The sequence below is a fragment of the Erpetoichthys calabaricus genome, chromosome 10, assembly GCF_900747795.2.
Source record: "Erpetoichthys calabaricus chromosome 10, fErpCal1.3, whole genome shotgun sequence".
NCBI lineage: Eukaryota > Metazoa > Chordata > Cladistia > Polypteriformes > Polypteridae > Erpetoichthys > Erpetoichthys calabaricus.
In genome coordinates, this window is record NC_041403.2 from 97,525,873 (window position 1) to 97,544,817 (window position 18,945).

The following is an 18,945-nucleotide window of genomic DNA, read 5'->3' on the forward strand; positions in this document are numbered from 1 at the left end:
GACCCCCTTCTTTTTGACACCCACTGCACGCCCAATCTACCTGGAAAGGGGTCTCTCTTTGAACTGCCTTTCCCAAGGTTTCTTCCATTTTTTTCCCTACAAGGTTTTTTTTTTTGGGAGTTTTTCCTTGTCTTCTTAGAGAGTCAAGGCTGGGGGGCTGTCAAGAGGCAGGGCCTGTTAAAGCCCATTGCGGCACTTCTTCTATGATTTTGGGCTATACAAAAATAAATTGTATTGTATTGTATTTTATTACAGTTTGTGAAAAAATACTACCTGGACGATCTCCTTTCACAATTAATGTACTGTATATTTATCTTTATTTTACAACAGTTACAACTCGAGTTTTTTGGTCATGCCAAAATAGCAGTCTTCAAATTTTTGCACTCACCAAAAACATGAACTCTGTGAAAAGTTTGGTTGTGCATTATGGAGAATGGTAAAATGATTATAACAAAAGGAGTGCACAGTGAAAGAATAAAGAGAAGCAGCTTATCAGTAACGATGACTGGCGGTACCAGAGGATGAATTATCAAAAAAACAATAACCATAATGAATGTAAGAACATTACTATGTGATAAATAATGCAAAAAAAAAAAAATCCTGTCATGTCACAGAAAGAATTTACTGCACATCTAGTAAAACTTCTAGCAGAATATTTATTTGAAAGTGCAATTGTCATCATAATTTAAAAATAAACTTTCAATTGCAACAGTAGCCTAAATATCAGTGTAACAGACATTGGCAGTGTCAGTCTAGTGACTTTCAGCAGTAATAAGCATTATATTGAGCTTCACACCTTCTTCTAAAAATGCTCATGAGCACCACCTCCGGGCCAATAAACAGCAATAAACCTTCACTTTATGCATTGGTATTACAAAAGGTGATAGGTTAGCATATTAAATCTAAAGTAAGCTGAATATTTAATGAGTTAACACTTTTTACTCAATACTCATTAAGTACAACTGTCTATAATGTAAAATCCTGTTATGGAAACTATACAGGAATCATTCTTTATAATTAAAACCATATACGACGTACGGTCTATTCATGAAGACTATGCAACAAAATGAATTGATCAGATTATTAAACATTTTTGATGATTATGGTTTTTCGGTTAAGGACTTAAAGACAATACAGATGCATGGATTGCCATTTTTTTTTGCATGCTTTACTCATTCTTTGCAGCTAAGATGGGAATTTCTTTACTTTAAAAGTAGAATATGAGACTTTAAACACTATCGTAATATTAAAAAATATGTATTTCTAAATTGCTGGCGATATTCTATTAAGAAAAGATCTGCAATTATAAGCAAGTATATCTTGACTATACCCAACTGGCTCTTTAAAATGCACAGCCGTAGGGAAGTTTAAGATTTAGGATCGCTTAGAAATTGTTGTATTTATGGTGTTTGGCGACACCTACTGTTATATAACAGTTACAACGGGGAAGGACTAAACTGCCTGAAACAAGCTCACGACTAGTGGAATATCTTACCCACACAGCACTTTGGTTTACCGATGGTGCAAATTCATTTTGAAAATAAATCGAGATGTGTACTAACCGGTTTTGTAAATAATCTTTGTCCATTATCAAGTATCTCAACTAGCTTACAATACTCGTGTGACATTGCTGCATGAGTCCTGATTTTTCAAAACGCAATTCTTATGCGAGTACTAAACGCTGTGCTTGGACTGGCTACTTGTCCTATCTGGATACAAACATGTTTACTTATTTATTTAAGTACATGCGTGGAATTATTCACGCATTAATTACTCCTATGTTTCAAGCTTGCTTCCATACTTCTAGCACTATGAGCGTGTTGATCTTGATTTTGAATGTAACAATATGGATATTGCTGTAATAAGTATTTGAACCACATGTAATTCCTATATGTTAACTTAAACAAACCTGATCACGCCTCACGCTGTAAGAAACATTAAGATGTATTCCATTCTTCAAGGTCCGATGTGCTACATAAACGTGTTAAGTCACGTTTCACTCGTTAGTTTGAAAAGTTTGTTTAAGTAAACAGAAAAACATTAAAGGTTTGGAAATATACTGCAAAAAATGTAATGCTTTTCATGTTGTTGTTTTCATTAAAGAAATTTTATTTAAACGGCACTTAGCACTAATTAAAAGAAACATACAATAACGTTTCTCCCTGGTTATAAAGTTTTTTTTTTTAATTTACTGTACGTGATCGGTGTCCATCAATCAATCAATCAGTAAATAAAAGATCCGCATTTTCTCGGTGTGTTGTGTAATATGAAGAACATTATGACAATGCAGATCATCTTAATGATGATATCAAGGTGGGGTAACACTACACTAGAATAGGAAAAATAACAATCATTTCTGGTGATAAGTCGTATTAACTATTAGGTCATAGACACGCATTTACGACATTAAACAAAATGATAACGTAGGCAATTTGAATCGATTGCGTAAAGTATCAACAAAGCAAAATGCCAGATTACATGTGACAGTGCAACGGCTTTTAATATGTCACTTGGAAGACAGTAAATACTGAAAATCGTCACCAGTGATGTGCGCCCGATAATTTCATTTCAGAATCGCTTCGAAAAGGAGCATCGACAGCAAAGAAGAAAAAAGAAGGGGGGGGGGGGTGTCGCTGGCTCTGCTAGGGCTCTCGCACACAGCCGCCTGTTTTCACGCTTGGACACATTACAGTTATCGAATAAACCAAAAGTAAGACTCTTTTAGATGTGCTCAGACTACCCGAATGGCCAAAACAATGACATTCTTTTGAAGCAGTTAGAGCATTGTCCCCTGCACCACTCAGTCAAGATATAAATTCGATCCATCAGTGTATCAAGATGTGCAACTATCAATCCGGTTGCTCGAGATCGATCGATTTGAGGTCCTTCGATCTGTCATATCTACAAACACCCATGAGCACAATCATGAATGAGATGAGCTGCAGAAAGACCCTGAAACAAACTACCTCCTGCGTAATGCTGGGACGAAGCATTGACTGGCTTTCACTCCAAAATCGCACCATTTCCTCAATTTGCTACTCTAGGCAACTGTTCTAAGCCGTTTTAAACCGGACGAGTGTATGAAGGAGACACATATTTGAACCCGCTCTGATTTGTTTCTGTCTTTTCTGAGCCAGAGGCTGTGCGGGTAGTAACAGGCAGAAGCCACTTTGCCGCACAATTCACCTTCTTACTAGGAAGGCCGGCTTAAAAGTGCTAGTGTTAGGCTGAACTGAAAGAAAGGAACCCGAACTTCTCAAAGCAAACACAAGCACAAGCAAAACATCTTTTTCAGAAATAGGCATCCGTTACACGCAAAGGTGCTGTGTACCAGACGCTGAACCACAATGCAATCGACAAACAAATACTCATTTTTAAGAAGTAAACGAATACAAGTAAAATTGTAAACCCTGTTCTGTAGAAGGGCGGCACGGTGGCGCAGTGGGTAGCGCTGCTGCCTCGCAGTTGGGAGATCTGGGGACCTGGGTTCGCTTCCCGGGTCCTCCCTGCGTGGAGTTTGCATGTTCTCCCCGTGTCTGCGTGGGTTTCCTCCGGGCGCTCCGGTTTCCTCCCACAGTCCAAAGACATGCAGGTTAGGTGGATTGGCGATTCTAAATTGGCCCTAGTGTGTGCTTGGTGTGTGGGTGTGTTTGTGTGTGTCCTGCGGTGGGTTGGCACCCTGCCCAGGATTGTTTCCTGCCTTGTGCCCTGTGTTGGCTGGGATTGGCTCCAGCAGACCCCCGTGACCCTGTGTTCGGATTCAGCGGGTTGGAAAATGGATGGATGGATGGATGTTCTGTAGAATACCCTGAATCTTGCATGTGCATTAGATTTGAGTTTACATGGGATGTAGTGCAGGAAACAGCCCCAAACAGGGGGCCAGTCCATTGTATGGCCCAATCACGTACACGCCCACCCTCAGAAACTGACAGACAGACAGACAGACAGACAGACAGACAGATATACGTATAGACGTGTGTAGTTTCTTATACTGATCACGGATTTGCCAAGTCACATTCGCTTGTACTTCCTGTTACGTTACAAATTGACTAAGTTGGTTCGATCTTTAATGAAGTTGCCATGCTCTTTATCTTAATGCATATACTTAAATTTTAATCCATGTTGCCCCTAGTTACTTTTGTTAAAAATGTTTTCAACGTTTGTAAAGCTCAAATTATTAAACAGAAAAATAATGTCTCTGTAGGTGTATTTTTTCAATCCGACCAATCGTAGAGCTTTCATAATTATTTTTTAATGAATATAATCGAAATCGAAATAAAAGTAACCTATGAGTGAATTAACTCAGTAACCATCTACAATTAAATTAGCTTTTATATTGTGGCTGATGTACATTTATTCGATTTTTTTAACTTTAAAACATTACATATAGGTTTACTTCGCTACATAATCTGTAGTACTTTCTGGTAGCATATACAAATCCTGTACGAGTACCTTCTATTTATAGCTTTCCCCTTTTTTAAGTGCATTGTTAAAATTCATCACATCTTTAAACGGTGTAATTGCCACCCCCACAGCGCCCCCCTTACCCTTCCTCAGACGCACGCACACTCACACACGAATACAGACATTACTCGAACAGTTCGTCACGATAAGTGCACGATCTAGTAATGGTGACACAACACAACTTGCAAGTTCTCTGTAAATGCCCCTTTTGCGAAGGGTTAGGCGAAAAAGGGAGTTCCGAACGAAAAGAGCACGGTTACGGTACTGAGGAAGCCATAGGCAGCGGGCAGCTTCAGTAAAGCAGCTACGGGGGACGCCTGCGCACTGCAGCCCTGCCAGCCTCCTGTCTCAGGGTGTCGATACTGAAGCTGGAACACGAGAGCAAATATATTAATTTGTACATATATAATAACCATCATAATAATAAAGAAACGGATGTGCTTCAGAAAACGAAACGGCTACAGCCCTCCTGATCATTTTAATGCAAAAATTGTAAGTACTGCTTGGTAACGAATGATTGTATTTTGCTAAGAGCGCGGCTGGATGTGGGATTTTCCCCAGATTTAAAAGGTCTGTGATTGCTTTAAGTCGCTAGTGGTTAAATAAACCCTTCATTTCCACTCGATCCTATCTGACGTGTAGTTTAGATGAGCAGCACATCTGCGTGTTCTGTTCTAAGGTTTTCCTGGGTTTAGATCCCCTCCGATTGTCATTGCAGAAGTACAAATGCGTTTCCTATTCTGAACTCCTGTGTGGATGCAGTGTTTTTAAATATCTTGACACTCTTTACATTTTCGTTTTCTTTCAGTTATTCACAGTACGGGGGTGGGGATGTAGATTGAGCGTGTACGATACCCGGGCCAGACTTATTCGGGTTTGTTGAGAAAAAAAAAACGAAACGATGGCATAGTTATTTACGTAAGATGAAGTGTCCATAACGCCAGTCGTAAGTGGTGTGCTCATTGTAAAAGCGACATGAGGTTGCTTACACACTGCCTTTATTCATTCCAGCTTTCTTTTTAAAAGCAACAGCTTAACACACATTGCGGTTATCTTAGGTACACATGAGCAACATGATGTATATGCATATGTGTACGCTTTGGTGCCGTACTTGAAACGTATTTAATCGAACGGATGTTAAAATGCATTATGGAATAATCTCCATTTTTAATCGTCTTCATTTATTATTGCTTTAGCAAAACAACAAATTAAAATATAAGTGTCAAGGGCATATAGGTTTTTGTTCAGGTATAATTTACTTAACACTGAATCAAAAAACAGGCGTACAAATAGACATTCTTATATGTGGAAAATAATATTATTTTTTTATAACGATTTATTTTCAATGTTAAACAAACTGTTCTTTAGGCTCTTCTCTAACGTGTATATATATATATGTGTGTGTGTGTGTGTGTAGTAAGGCGCGCTCACAGAATTGCGCGCGCCTATCCAGTGAATGAACTGTTTGTGCGCGTGGCGGATTGCGCGCGTCCGGAAGGCGGATAGGGCGGGGGCACACTAAGGTGTCGCGTGGCGGCGTAGTGTTTGGATAGTTCCGCGCGTGCCGTGTAGAAGGGCACGCGCTTTTGAATTGGTTTGTGTGAGCGAGTGAGTGTGTGTGTGTCAGTGGAGGCGGGGTGCTGGCGGTGGTTTGAAAGGCTGAACGTTGCACAGTGTGAGGACAACGCGCTTTCAGTATTACTGTATTTCCTCATTTTTGCCAATGCTTTTACATACTATTACTTAGGCACGTTATAAGGAGGATTTTAGTTTCGTGTTAGAGGCTTTCAACTGATAAGCGTGTGCTATAACCACAATGTCAGACTCAGTCATGAATTTTTTGGTATTTGACATATCAGATAGTTTAATTTTCTAAACAACACTACAAATGATATGTGTTCAGTAATTTTAGTATAAAATGTAATTTTAGATATATGAATTTTGTACTGTTGGCAATAAGACCTTGCATTTCCAGTCACTAAAAGATATGGTATTTATCTGGACATGAATAAATAATTTTCTTTGTTCCAGCGAATGCGTGAACACAATAAGTATACTAATGTTTTAGAATTTTTGTAGCAACAAATATTATAAAATATAAAGAAACACATGAGCCGATTGTGTCACCAGTTTTTTCACAGAAGTGGGTGATTATCAACACTAACCTTCTAGGCATTTGTAGAGAGATTAGTGGGAGCCTTGATTAAGAAAATGGCTTAATGTCCACCAACCTTCACAGTAATTATACATACAGTTCTAAATTATGCTCTTTAAGCAAAATGTTGCTTTCTCAGGGATACAGTGCCATATATTGGCAACATTGTTACATATGATATCTTGTGAGGAACACTGGAAATTGATTAAAAAAACATCAAAGTTACTTTTTGATGGAACTTTACAAATTAATATTTTTAGAGTACTAAAGGAACTCTTCTGAGCTATTAAGGTCAAAATTGGGAATGTGATTTAACATTGAAAGACTTGACTCTTCTAATTTTAAGTACATTTCCAGAGTTTACAAATATTAAGAAGTGACTAGATGTTCTTCCTGGCTTCACCCAGAAGAGGGATAAAACGTACATCACATGCACACATCTGACACTTATGACTGACTTGTCGTGTTAGAAAGACATGTCATTTTTGGTATTTATTTAGCATCTAGTGCGTCTAAGCTTATTAAGTCCTTGCAAAATTTTACTGTGAAATTAAGTATAATATTTAGGGAAATACTTGTAGAAATAATTTTGCAGCAAAGTGCAACTTGTTGAGTAATAATATTTATTTCAATAGTTCATTAATAATATTGGAATGTTAAAGAGTGTGTACAATGCACCAGCTGTAATGTACAACTCGATTGCTAAGAGACAAATGAGGTTCCAGTGATACACATACCCCCAATCTCCCTGAGCAGTGCTCCTGGCGGATCCACATTAAGTGCCTGCCCCCTCTCAGTCCTGCCGTCTCAAAAGGCTTTTGTTACTCCAGCTCAAGCATCGATCTTGATGAAAATAGGTAATTTCATAACTTATTATTTGCCCTAGACTAAAACTGAACATGAACTTTTTTGGTTGTTATAAAATAAGCATTCAGAAAAGAGGGAGTTGATTTTTAGTGAGGCTGTCTGCTTTTATTTCTTTCTAAATATTCATACATAGAAAATGTAACATTTTATCAGTCAGTATTCAAAGCTAGACTATACCAGAAATATCCATCCATCCATTTTCCAACCCGCTGAATCCGAACACAGGGTCACGGGGGTCTGCTGGAGCCAATCCCAGCCAACACAGGGCACAAGGCAGGAACCAATCCCGGGCAGGGTGCCAACCCACCTCAGGACACACACAAACACACCAAGCACACACTAGGGCCAATTTAGAATTGCCAATCCACCTAACCTGCATGTCTTTGGACTGTGGGAGGAAACCGGAGCGCCCGGAGGAAACCCACGCAGACACGGGGAGAACATGCAAACTCCATGCAGGGAGGACCCAGGAAGCGAACCCGGGTCTCCTAACTGCGAGGCAGCAGCGCTACCACTGCACCACCGTGCCGCCCTACCAGAAATATTGTTATAGAAATATGTGCAGTCATTTTCAGGTGATGCTCTAAAAACAGAAAGAAAATCACTTTTATATATATAGATTATAGTTATGAAAGCAGTTAGCAGTGAAGATGATACAAGTTATTTTAAAATTTGATATTTAATAAAAACACTGGGTAAAACTAAAGCTAGTTAAAGGTAAATTTGGCAAAAATTTTAAAAGCTGCAGATACGTGAAACAACAAGGTATAAATTATAGTACTTAGAGAGAGCTTAGCTATCTTCAAAACTCGATCATAATTTGAAAACACTAAAGCTAGAACCACCATGCAATTTTTCACAACTAAAATTGCCAAGGCTACACCAAGTGGCATCTGAATCCTTTTGTTCTTACTAATTGCCCATTTGCTTGGCAACCTAATAGTGCGCCACTACTGCCCACCCCCAAAATAGTACATGGCCTATATAACAATATGATATCAAAAGCTTGATTGTATGTAAAAACACAATTTGTTTGCATACAGTTTCTATGACAGTGTTAGCATGTTTGCAATAAAAAAAAAAGTTTGCGGTTTGTACTAATGCTCAGCATAAAACTGTTTTAGTATTTATTCATCAAAAGCAAAATAACAAATTTTAATCGACTGGACACATAAAATAAATGAATTAAGATTTTTTTTTTCATTTTCTGTGGCAAGATTTTAAATTTTAAATTCATACATTTTTCCATAGTTTATTCTATTGTAAGCGTCAGTATATGGCAACTGTCAGGTCGGGTAGTTACAAAACATATCAGTAGTCAACACAGATTCTTTGTTACTTCTTTACAGAGATTTCTTCCACACACAAAATGATATTTTACACAATTTCCCTTTGTTTTATTATGACTATATATTCCAACCTGGCACTATGTTCATAGCGAGAGGGACCCAAGGGGATGCTGTGACACAAGTACCTTTCTCATTTGACGCTGCAGCCATTGTGACTTTCATGTAATTGTGGTGAAGCTCTCATGCCATGCCCTTAATAAACTGTCTTATTTTTTAATACGTAGTGAACACCAAATATGGGTATTAATCGCAACCATGTCTAGCAGGTTATAAATCACAGAGACATGCAACCTGCGGCGCCAACCTTTTAGAGTGTAAAGCCTTTCATCTTTTTGAGTACATCCACACCTACCTACAAAAGTGATCAAATACAGAAATGTCAGTTTATGAGGTCTTTTTTCCCCATAGTGACCTGTTTAGATAAAAATAAGAAATATAGTGAGTAGCAAACTACATAATTTAGTATGACTGTAGTCTCTCACTGTGTCTCGATTCTTTTTTCCATCTGTGCTAATGCTGACAGTGGGATGCATTTAGGCACCGAGTATGGCCTTTCTAGTCTTCATCACTGCCATTGACAAAACCTATCTTTGGGTATTGTCTTTTGCAGAGGGCAGCAGCTCTTGCCTTTTTTTGTTCACTTTGCCATGAAGGCTAGTTTTTCTTTTTTTTCCAAACAGCTTGTTCACCAGGGAAATTGATATAAAAATTGTTAATGGTGACATTTCTCTCCTTGTCAGTGAAAGATTCGACTAGTCACATCGCTTCAGTCTTTGACAGTATCTCCTAGTGGTCACATGGAATCTTTTCGGAAATATGGAATAGCAGTTAGCAAATATTTTCTGTTCATACCAGCAGCTACCCAACAGCTAAAACAACATGCCATTATGTACTTGTTACTCAAAATTGGATGTAAAGACATAGAAATGCAATTGAAAGTGAGTTTGAATATGTTTTCTCAGCTAATTAAAATAACGGTGGTGTCTACAGTTTTCCGATTAATCTCTGATTTTTTATCATATGTATTGAAACAATGCAATTGATTATTATTGATATTTTGTATGCAATTTTTGAGTAGTGGTCTGGATGACAGAGTCAGAGCAATTCACATTTGGGTAGAAACATACAACAACCTCGATAACAGCAGCTAGATTGAATTTTCTGAAGTGAAAAGAATATGCAAATGTGGTCAAGTGTGTGCCAGAGAAGACAGACAGCGATTCACACCTGGGTACCAGTGTTCAATGGCGCTGTTTGTGATGGTAGTAAGAGGTCTTTTGTATTAAAAAAAAAAAGAGAGAAATCTAATTAATCATGTTATATGAATAGAATTTTACAGTTACAAGTACGTGGGACTTTATAGTGCAGCTATTTATTAAGTAAGGAAGGATAGGAGTGTGACACACACACTGTAGAAATAATTAATGATTTAAAAGCACAATGGTAACTGACATTGGCCATTGCTCTTCTAGTATTAAGTGATTAAGAAGTGATGAGCCAAATTATGCTGAATGGCCTGTTCTTGTTAAAATATTTCTTATATCCACACATACTGTATGCTATTGTCATGTATAGAACTACATAGGTACATTTTTTATTTATGTGCATCTTTCTGACATACAAAACTAGAATTAAGTATTAAATACAGTAAAACATCAAGTCTGTTGCATGATGGAACCTTGCTTAGTGCTATTGTACCACAGCTCTAGAAAACTAGGTTTGAATCCCTGTCTGACCAATGTCTGTTTGGAGTTTTCATGACCTCACCATGTCTTCAGGTACCCTGCCTTTTATCAGATATCTGAAAGATGTGCATCATAGGTTGTTTGGTGATTCTAAATTTACCTTGTATGGATGTAGGTAGTTGTGTGAGAATGTTCACTGTGACATGGCTCCTGGCTTGCACATGATGCTTCCAGGACAGGCTGCAGCTCTTTGTAACCATATTATTTAATAATAAACTTTTAGAAAGTGTAAAAGCATATCCGTGGATTACACTTCATTCTAGGTTACACGGTGACAGTTCATACATAGGACAAAGTAATCAGAATTTTTATGAACCAACTGTTGTGTGCTATTTTGGCTTTTTCTTCAATATATATTTACATTTGGCTTCAATATTCATAGAATGTTCATGTGTTATTTAGTTTTTTTTTTAGTTTTTAATGAATTCTGAGTTGAAATAGGACTCACTTGCTATTATAAACAGTATACCAGTGTGGTAGCTGCAGTTCTTGATGGTTTTTAGGGTTATTCTGAGTAGAGGGTTTGGGATTTTGCTATGTGATTGTTTATTTCAAAAAGTATTCTTGCTTTACTTTTCCCAAATGTACAAACACACTCTTCTGTGTTTGCTTTGTGTTTTTTCTTCACTGTGATGGATGTGGGTATTTACTTTATCCAGAAATTCTTTCCTTATACATAACCTTTTGCTTGTTTCCATTTTAGGTAGTACACACTTTTATATTTTTAATTAGTTTTTGGTCATACTCTGAAGTATGTCCTGTGTATAATTCTCTTTGGTTTTGGTCCGGTTCTTCTCATAAAGATATTTAAATTGACAATTTGTGCAAATACTCACAGATATTTCTAAGTATACCCACACTTGTCTGACTTGAATTATCAATTTAGAAATGTGCACTTGGTGCAGAGTCTTGGAAAAAACAGCATGCCTTGTTGTTTTCTGAAATATGTGTATCTAATTTGAAATTGTAATTTTATTTTTATGCAGTCAAAAAGGTGAAAGTAATTCTGTGGAATTATTACCTTGGATTGTTACTATGGAGTGTCAAGATCTTCAGAGTTAAATGCATTATGGTGCTTTTTGGAGACTTTTTCTATGATTTAGTTCTTTCAAAGTTCGTTTTATTTATTATTTCTATTCTGTTGTTTCCTCATCTTGAAGATGACACAATGCATTTCATGCAACATTTTTGCAAACAAAGGAACTTTCACGTTGCATCATTTCACTGTGCAGGCCTCAATTGATTGTATACTTTATCAGATGCTCTTTATTTATTGTGAGATTACAGGTGACCAGTAAAACTATGTCTGTACTTTACTTAAAAATAAAGGAAAAACTCTTTTCAAACAGAATTCAAAAGACCTTTATGGAGAATTTTAGGTTACCATCTTAACACTCTATACTATGATTTCTTGGTTATCCTTTGAATAAAAGTTCACCTGATTGTTTGATCTTTGCCTTTCTTAGAATGTGATTTCTGTTTAGTGTTTATAAATCTGTAGTACCTGAGAAACATTTTTCTAGCAATTTACTCCTTTTCCTTGGAAAGTTGCTCATGTTGATCACTATCAAGTAGTTACAAGCGTTGTCATACATTAAGGCAGTGTTTCCCAATCTTTCTGGTGTTACAACAGTTTTTTAAATGTCAGTCCCCCTCTGTGAATTTGGCGTGATCATCTGAGCTGGGACAATGGGGTGGTCCACCTCTGTGAATTGTGAGCGATCGTCAAAGCAGGGGTGCAGAAGTCCCACACATTCTCCCACACATTCAAGAACGATCGTCAGTGCTTTTCCTACTTGATGAACTAAGCACAATCATCAGAGTGGGAGTTGGAGAGGTCATCCATGGTCGGCTGCAATCCACCTGTGATGTTGCCACTGTGATCAGTCGTGATCATCGGGGCAGTGGGGTGTTTGGGGTTGTTTCTTGCAGGGTTGCACACAGCCCACAAGCAGCTCTAGCCACATGTTATAAAATGCTGCTTTAAGTCCTAATCTTCTTTATTTGTAGGGCATAGAAAAATAATTACTTTGAGGTTTTACATCCTCTGAGCATTCATAAATACAGGTACTACTTTATAAGAAAGTTTAGATCTTGAGAGCTGTAACATGTAACATTTAAGTATTCAATGTCAGAATTGTGCTTTGTAAAATTTTGCATTTGATTGCATATCACAAAATATCAAATTTAGATGAGGAATTTATAGATATAGTTAATTTTATTATCCAAAAAAGAACCAGAGAACACAATAAATAGCAACCATAGCATTCACAAAGCTATAGTAAAAATTCTCAAAAGAAAAAAAAAGATCAGAGAAGGAAAAGCCTTTGAGAAATAAACTGGGGAAAACATCCATCCATCCATCCATATTCCAACCCGCTGAATCCGAACACAGGGTCACGGGGGTCTGCTGGAGCCAATCCCAGCCAACACAGGGCACAAGGCAGGGAACCAATCCCGGGCAGGGTGCCAACCCACCGGGGAAAACATGTGTATGTTTGTTAATGGAGTAATACTAGGTTTAGTTTAAAAGACTAATTTGTATAATGAATACTCATTTTCTAATATACTGTAAATTAGTAGCAGCAGGATAACTAAAAGATATGTGCAGTGAATGAGTAACAAAATAAATCATAAAAGGAAGCACTACTTTATCTTAAGAAAAAACACTACATTGTTAACCATAAAGCTCATGAAAATATGATTGGAACTATGAAAAAGGGAAAATAATGATGCCTAAATGTCACTGTATTAGAGTACAAAAGCATTGGCTATAAAATATTTTTAGTTTATAGTGGAATGCTCAAAATAATATTATGGAGAATGTAAGGAACGGCATAGGGAAATAAAACATATGGAGGATTAATTTAGACGATTAGATAAAAAAAATAAACTATTCATTTGTTAAATTGATATTGTACTTCTTACGTGTAGTGACAGAGTTTAAGTTTCCTTTTCTGTAGACAAACTCAAATCCAATTTTATATTCAGAGTCAAAAACCAGTAGTCTGTTTAAATCTAGACTTTTAAAATGATGTAGAAACAAAATTGACAAACAGGAGTAAGTTCAATTTAAAAATACCAAACACACATTTTTTTCTATTGCTTTAAACACTAAAACACTTTCTCTCACACTAATATAATCTAGAAATTAGTTTCAATTAAATTTATTTAAATTACAGTATATCTATGTGTGTATATATTTCCTTTCAATTCTTAAACACTAGGATTTTTGTTTTTAAAATGCATTTTTGTCTAACGCTTAATTAGTTTTGTTTTGAACCACTAAACACTCCTTCTTTATTTTTCTTCTGATCAACATATATTTATTCTTTTCCCTTTTTTACACTTTAACCCTTGTTTTCACTTTTATGTAGGAAATATCAGGCGTGAAGTCACACAGTGACATAAATAAATGCATCTAATTACAGCTTAGGAGTGATGCAAACCACAACTTCAGGATGCAATGCTGTGAACAACAAAATGTAAACACTGCAAAACATGTTTAAGTGCTTCCAGATCTTGACAAATACCGGATTTCGTTACTTGTTATTCTTATAACATTTTAGTTTTCACTCTTGAAGAGGGCAGTAGCATGCCAATAGCTATAAGGAATTTCTAGGTCATACTAAATGATTGGGAAATTATGGACAGTGAAGTGACACAAAATACTAAAAAGATTAAACACAAATAAATTGTACAGATATTCATTCCCAGGGAAGCTATTGGTTACATTTATTCAACTATTGTCATTTATTTTTAGTAGGACAACAGAAAGTGTGAGGAACTTTGTAAAACATGAAGCTAACCAGTGTTTATCATTATATATATAATGTAAAATAATGTAGAATACACCAACCCACTATTACAGATCAGTTATGCTACTTGTATCGTTGATACATTCAGGAGGTGGTTATTAAGGACATGATAGCAAAGCAGCCACTGAGCATAGCCATGCTAACTTATAAGCGGCATATGTATTTAAAAGTTCTGCTTAATCAGAATGCTGACATAAGTCTGTGAAGTTTCTCAGTCATCCAGGTGAAATTATCTGGTAGTTGAGTCATGGCAACTGGACATCGTTCTTGCTAGGTAGATACGTTTCACTGCTCACCCGACTGAAGAAGCTGCTTGGATGAGGAGTGAAACATATCTACCTAGCAAGCAGAATGCTGACATTTTATGTAATATATTTTTATTTTGAGTAATACCCAAACAACAAATTTTAAGATTATTTCCTAAAAATGTGGCAGATATTAGCTAAATGGAAACAAGTAACAGACGTGCTGTTTTTCAAAGGGATGGTGATTATTTCAAAATCTGCCAGACCTTGCAAAGTTCCCCTGGATCTGTGCTTCTGCAGAACTTTGATTCCACATCAGTCAGAAGTCTTTTTTTCTTCTTCTGCCTCTTCTTCTTTTGGCTGTTCCTGTTAGGGGTCGCTACAGCAGATCATCTTCTTCCATATTTTTCTGTCCTCTGCATCTTGTTCTGTTCCACCCATCACCTGCATGTCCTCTCTCGCCACATCCATAATCCTTCTCTTAGACCTTCCTCTTTTTCTCTTGCCTGGCAGCTCTATCCTTAGCATCCTTCTCCCAATATACTCAGTATCTCTCACCCTCAGTTCCACTCTCTTTACCTTCCTCCTCTCCTCCTGCCTCTGGACACATCTCTCCCCTCTTCTTCTCCTTCTTATTCTTCCTCTTCAGCCAACAGTAGCCCAATTTCCACCAGCACCCTGTTGGCTAACAGTACTGGTAGTAGTCGTTGTTAACCCAGGGCTCGACCAATCCGGTATGGAAATTTGTACTGTTGTCCGCATATTGATTTGGCAAAATTTTACACCGGATGCCCTTCCCTTCCCTCCGCATTTATCCGGGCTTGGGACCGACACGAAGAAACACACTGGTTTGTGCATCCCCTGTGGCTGGGTTGCAGTTCAATTTTCTGGTAAAGGTAAAAAAAAAAAAATGGTGTAGTTTTTAGTACGTCTATTTGTATTTATGTTCTATTTAGAACATTTATTTGTAAATGCTAACACCAAAAAGCAATCACCTTACTGTTTAGATAGCCTGCTTATGACAGTACACGTCTTACGTTGAATGCGATTTAAAGGGTAAATCTGGAAACAGACACTTCAGCTGCCAGTGTTCCACTTTACCCTGATGAGATGGTAGGAACTTCCTTGGGCTTTTCCGGTCAAATGCAGAAGGCTACAATGTTTGTGGGTTGCCATTTTTAAATTTCTCCCAGTGCAGCCTAAATGTTTGTCTGGATCAATTTTAATAATGCTGGAGTTTATAGAATTATATTCATTTTTTTTTATTTTAACATTATTAAGTTTTAAATTGCAAAAACAAAAATGCAATTATGTTTCTTGGGAATCAAAAATATTTACTAAGGAACTCCATAAATATTCAAACAGAAGCTCTAGGGATTCAGTTTACAGTGTGCAGATGATGCAGAGCTACTTTAAACACAGTTATAGTGGTGGTTTTCTCTTAGTTGGGTGCTTTTATAAGGAGAACTCCACAAACCTCTGGGCTGGACAAATCTTATCAGACCTATTCTCTTTTAATAAGTTTTTGTAACAACAATATTAAAGTGAAAATTAAATGGATCATTTTAAGGTAAATAGTTAAAAAAACTTAAATGCACAGTAAAGCTTTGAAGCTAGAATGCACATCCTATGGAAAAGACTATGAAATTTAAACTGGGCAATAAACTTGAATCCGTCACCAGTGTGGTATGTTACAATTTGGTGAACACCAATTTTTCTGTTTGTATCTTGTTGTAACTACATATTTCAGGACTTAAGAAACCTTTCTGTACAGGTCCAACACTGATACACTGAAAGCTGAGAACTGATAGTTTACTCAGTGAAGAAAATAAAAAAGATTTTTGCTTACACATAATTTAAATTTGGTAATTTGCTGTTATATTCACCAAATAGTTAACAGGTATAAAAGGGACTACTTTCATGCTATGTAGGGTATAATAATGTACATGAAACAATTGGCGTGCCTGTTTAATGTGTTAGAGGTTAGGGTGACACCAATGAGCCTTATTCCTCAGCTGGTGGATGAGTGACACCAATGGGTTTTTAAGGATGTGGGGCTTGTTGAGATGTCAGACGTCTTCTGTCAGCTTAAGTTTTATTTGACTGAACACAGAGGAGTACATAAACAGCTGTACAATCTCAAAATCTTTTGCCCACATGCCTTTCAAATTGGTCCATTTAAGAAACATTTAATTCTCATGCATGTAACAAGGTTGCAAGCAAAATGAAAAAGTTTGTATCTAACTGGGTTGGAATGATAGTTTATTTATAGTTTTTTTTGTAAAGTTAACTTGAATAATTTTTAAATGTAGTGTGCACAGTATCCTACCTAATGATTTTTTTTTTACTAATTACATGTCATTGGAGCAATTTGATCTATTTCCAAATCAACTGTCAATCCATATGGCCTGTTAAGTTCTATTTTGGGCAGGCATTGAACATATCTCACACATTTTAAATACATTAGATATTCCACACAGACCACAATATGGTGTGTTACTTACATGACTTTTGTCCTCAGATATCTCCAAAATATATGGTTTGTATATGTCTACTATAAACTAGACTGTAATATTTTTAGACTTACGGAGTGAGACCTATAAGAGAGAAAAAGAAACTAATAAAGAAATCTAGAAATCTAATAAAGAGAGAAAAGAAACAATATATAATACCCATATGCTAAAACTTAAATGGAACATGTACATACATAATTAAAAAGGGAGTAATACAATAATTAAACCTCTACTAAAACCTTGAAATAGGAAATGCAAAGTTCGGTCATCAAATTTTTTACCTAATTTAAAAAAAAATTCTTCAATTTCAGTCATACCTTGCCTCCAGCCACATTCATTTATAGACTGCCGTTGGTCACTCTATATTATTTTGGCTTCTTTTGACAACTAGAATGGTGTGCAGGGAATGTATGCTTTCTGATTCAGTCCTATGCTATTTGCGTTCATTAGATCTGATGTACTTTGTGTTTCACCTGCGATTGCTGTTTTTATTTTTTGTTGTTTAGGCTCTGTGACATTTTTTCTTGTTTAGCTCTTATCTTACAATTCTATTAGTGTTAAAGTTTGTTTTATATACTGACCTTCACTCTGAGGCACTGCTGTTTACATGACAGTGAAATGACAGTAATAATATTACTGTACTACTATGCAATAATAGTGGTATTATTACAGAAATATAGTATCCCTTCTCTTTTAAAAAAGGAAAAAGCAATGTTTCAATCACATGGTCAACGCTTTTCCCAAAAATGATCAATTTGAATAACAATCGAGACAACGAATGATGTATGTAAAGAACAAGTGAATTTTACAAGTGATTCCTGAAGCCCTTTGTTATTTGACATTTAATGAATAAGTTTAAATTACTGCTTTGTTGGGCTCCTTCCCAATGTCCACATCAGAAAAGCTGTCAATAATGGGAACACTGGTATAATGTAATTTAGTTGTCAAATATATATTTTATTGTCACACCAGACATGTGTAAATGTAAAAAGAAAAAAAATGATACAGAACAGAAAAAAGTAAGAAATAATGAAAAACTATAAAAGGGTTCAAAAGGGTTTGCAAAAAAGAATAATGGCGAGTAGCAAAAAAAAGCAACACTTCACAACATAGGAGTTAAAACAACTTATATAGGAGGTGGCAAAAAATGAATAAGTGTTGTTTTCCAAGGCTCGTGGAAGCCCATGAATTGGACAGGCACTGAAATGGCATTTATCAGGTATTCGCAAAGAGGATACACACTGTCTCCCAGTAACCAGCCATGAGAAAACGCCCCATCCCTTGCCATTTGACACACCCCAGAGTTGGACCAGATATAAGCATCATGTGTACTCCTAGGCTGCTTGGATTGCATCTTACCTGGACATTTACTGCAGAGAAAGCTTTTCAAGAGATGGAATTCTCGAGGATGAAAGTGTGAATAGGGATAAGCGTTGTGTCCACTGAACTTACAATGCCAGGTATTCCCTGCAAAGGTGTGAAAAACAATTTTAGTGTCATGCAAGCCATTGTATTATTATTACTTATTTTTATGCATTTGGCTATAGTCTTTATCCAAGGCAATTTACAACATTTGACAAACAATTAGTTAGACTTCTTTTGTTTTTCCAATTGGAGCACAAGCAGGTAAAGTGACTTGCTCATGGTCACATAGTGGCAGTAGCAGGTTTTGTGCCCACAACATAAGGTTTTGTGTGTGCATGGTGCAATAGCAATCTGATCACTGGATGCACAGATTTGAACACAGCACCCTTGCTGAGGCCATGTGCATCACTGGCAGTCTGCAGGG

General features: G+C 36.7%; 1 protein-coding gene across 3 annotated transcripts in view; it reads left to right on the plus strand.

Moving 5' to 3' along the window:
• Positions 1–4,564: 4,564 nt before the first annotated feature.
• The window catches only part of rgs19 (regulator of G protein signaling 19), a 146,869-nt gene continuing 132,488 nt past the window's right edge, over positions 4,565–18,945 (plus strand). For all 3 annotated transcript variants that reach the window (XM_051933303.1, XM_028811659.2, XM_028811660.2), the window contains exon 1: positions 4,565–4,956. Coding sequence is in view for 2 of the 3 variants with exons in the window: in XM_028811659.2 (XP_028667492.1) it covers positions 4,900–4,956 (57 nt within the window). In the remaining variant the exon portion in view is untranslated. The remainder of the gene's footprint in view (positions 4,957–18,945) is intronic.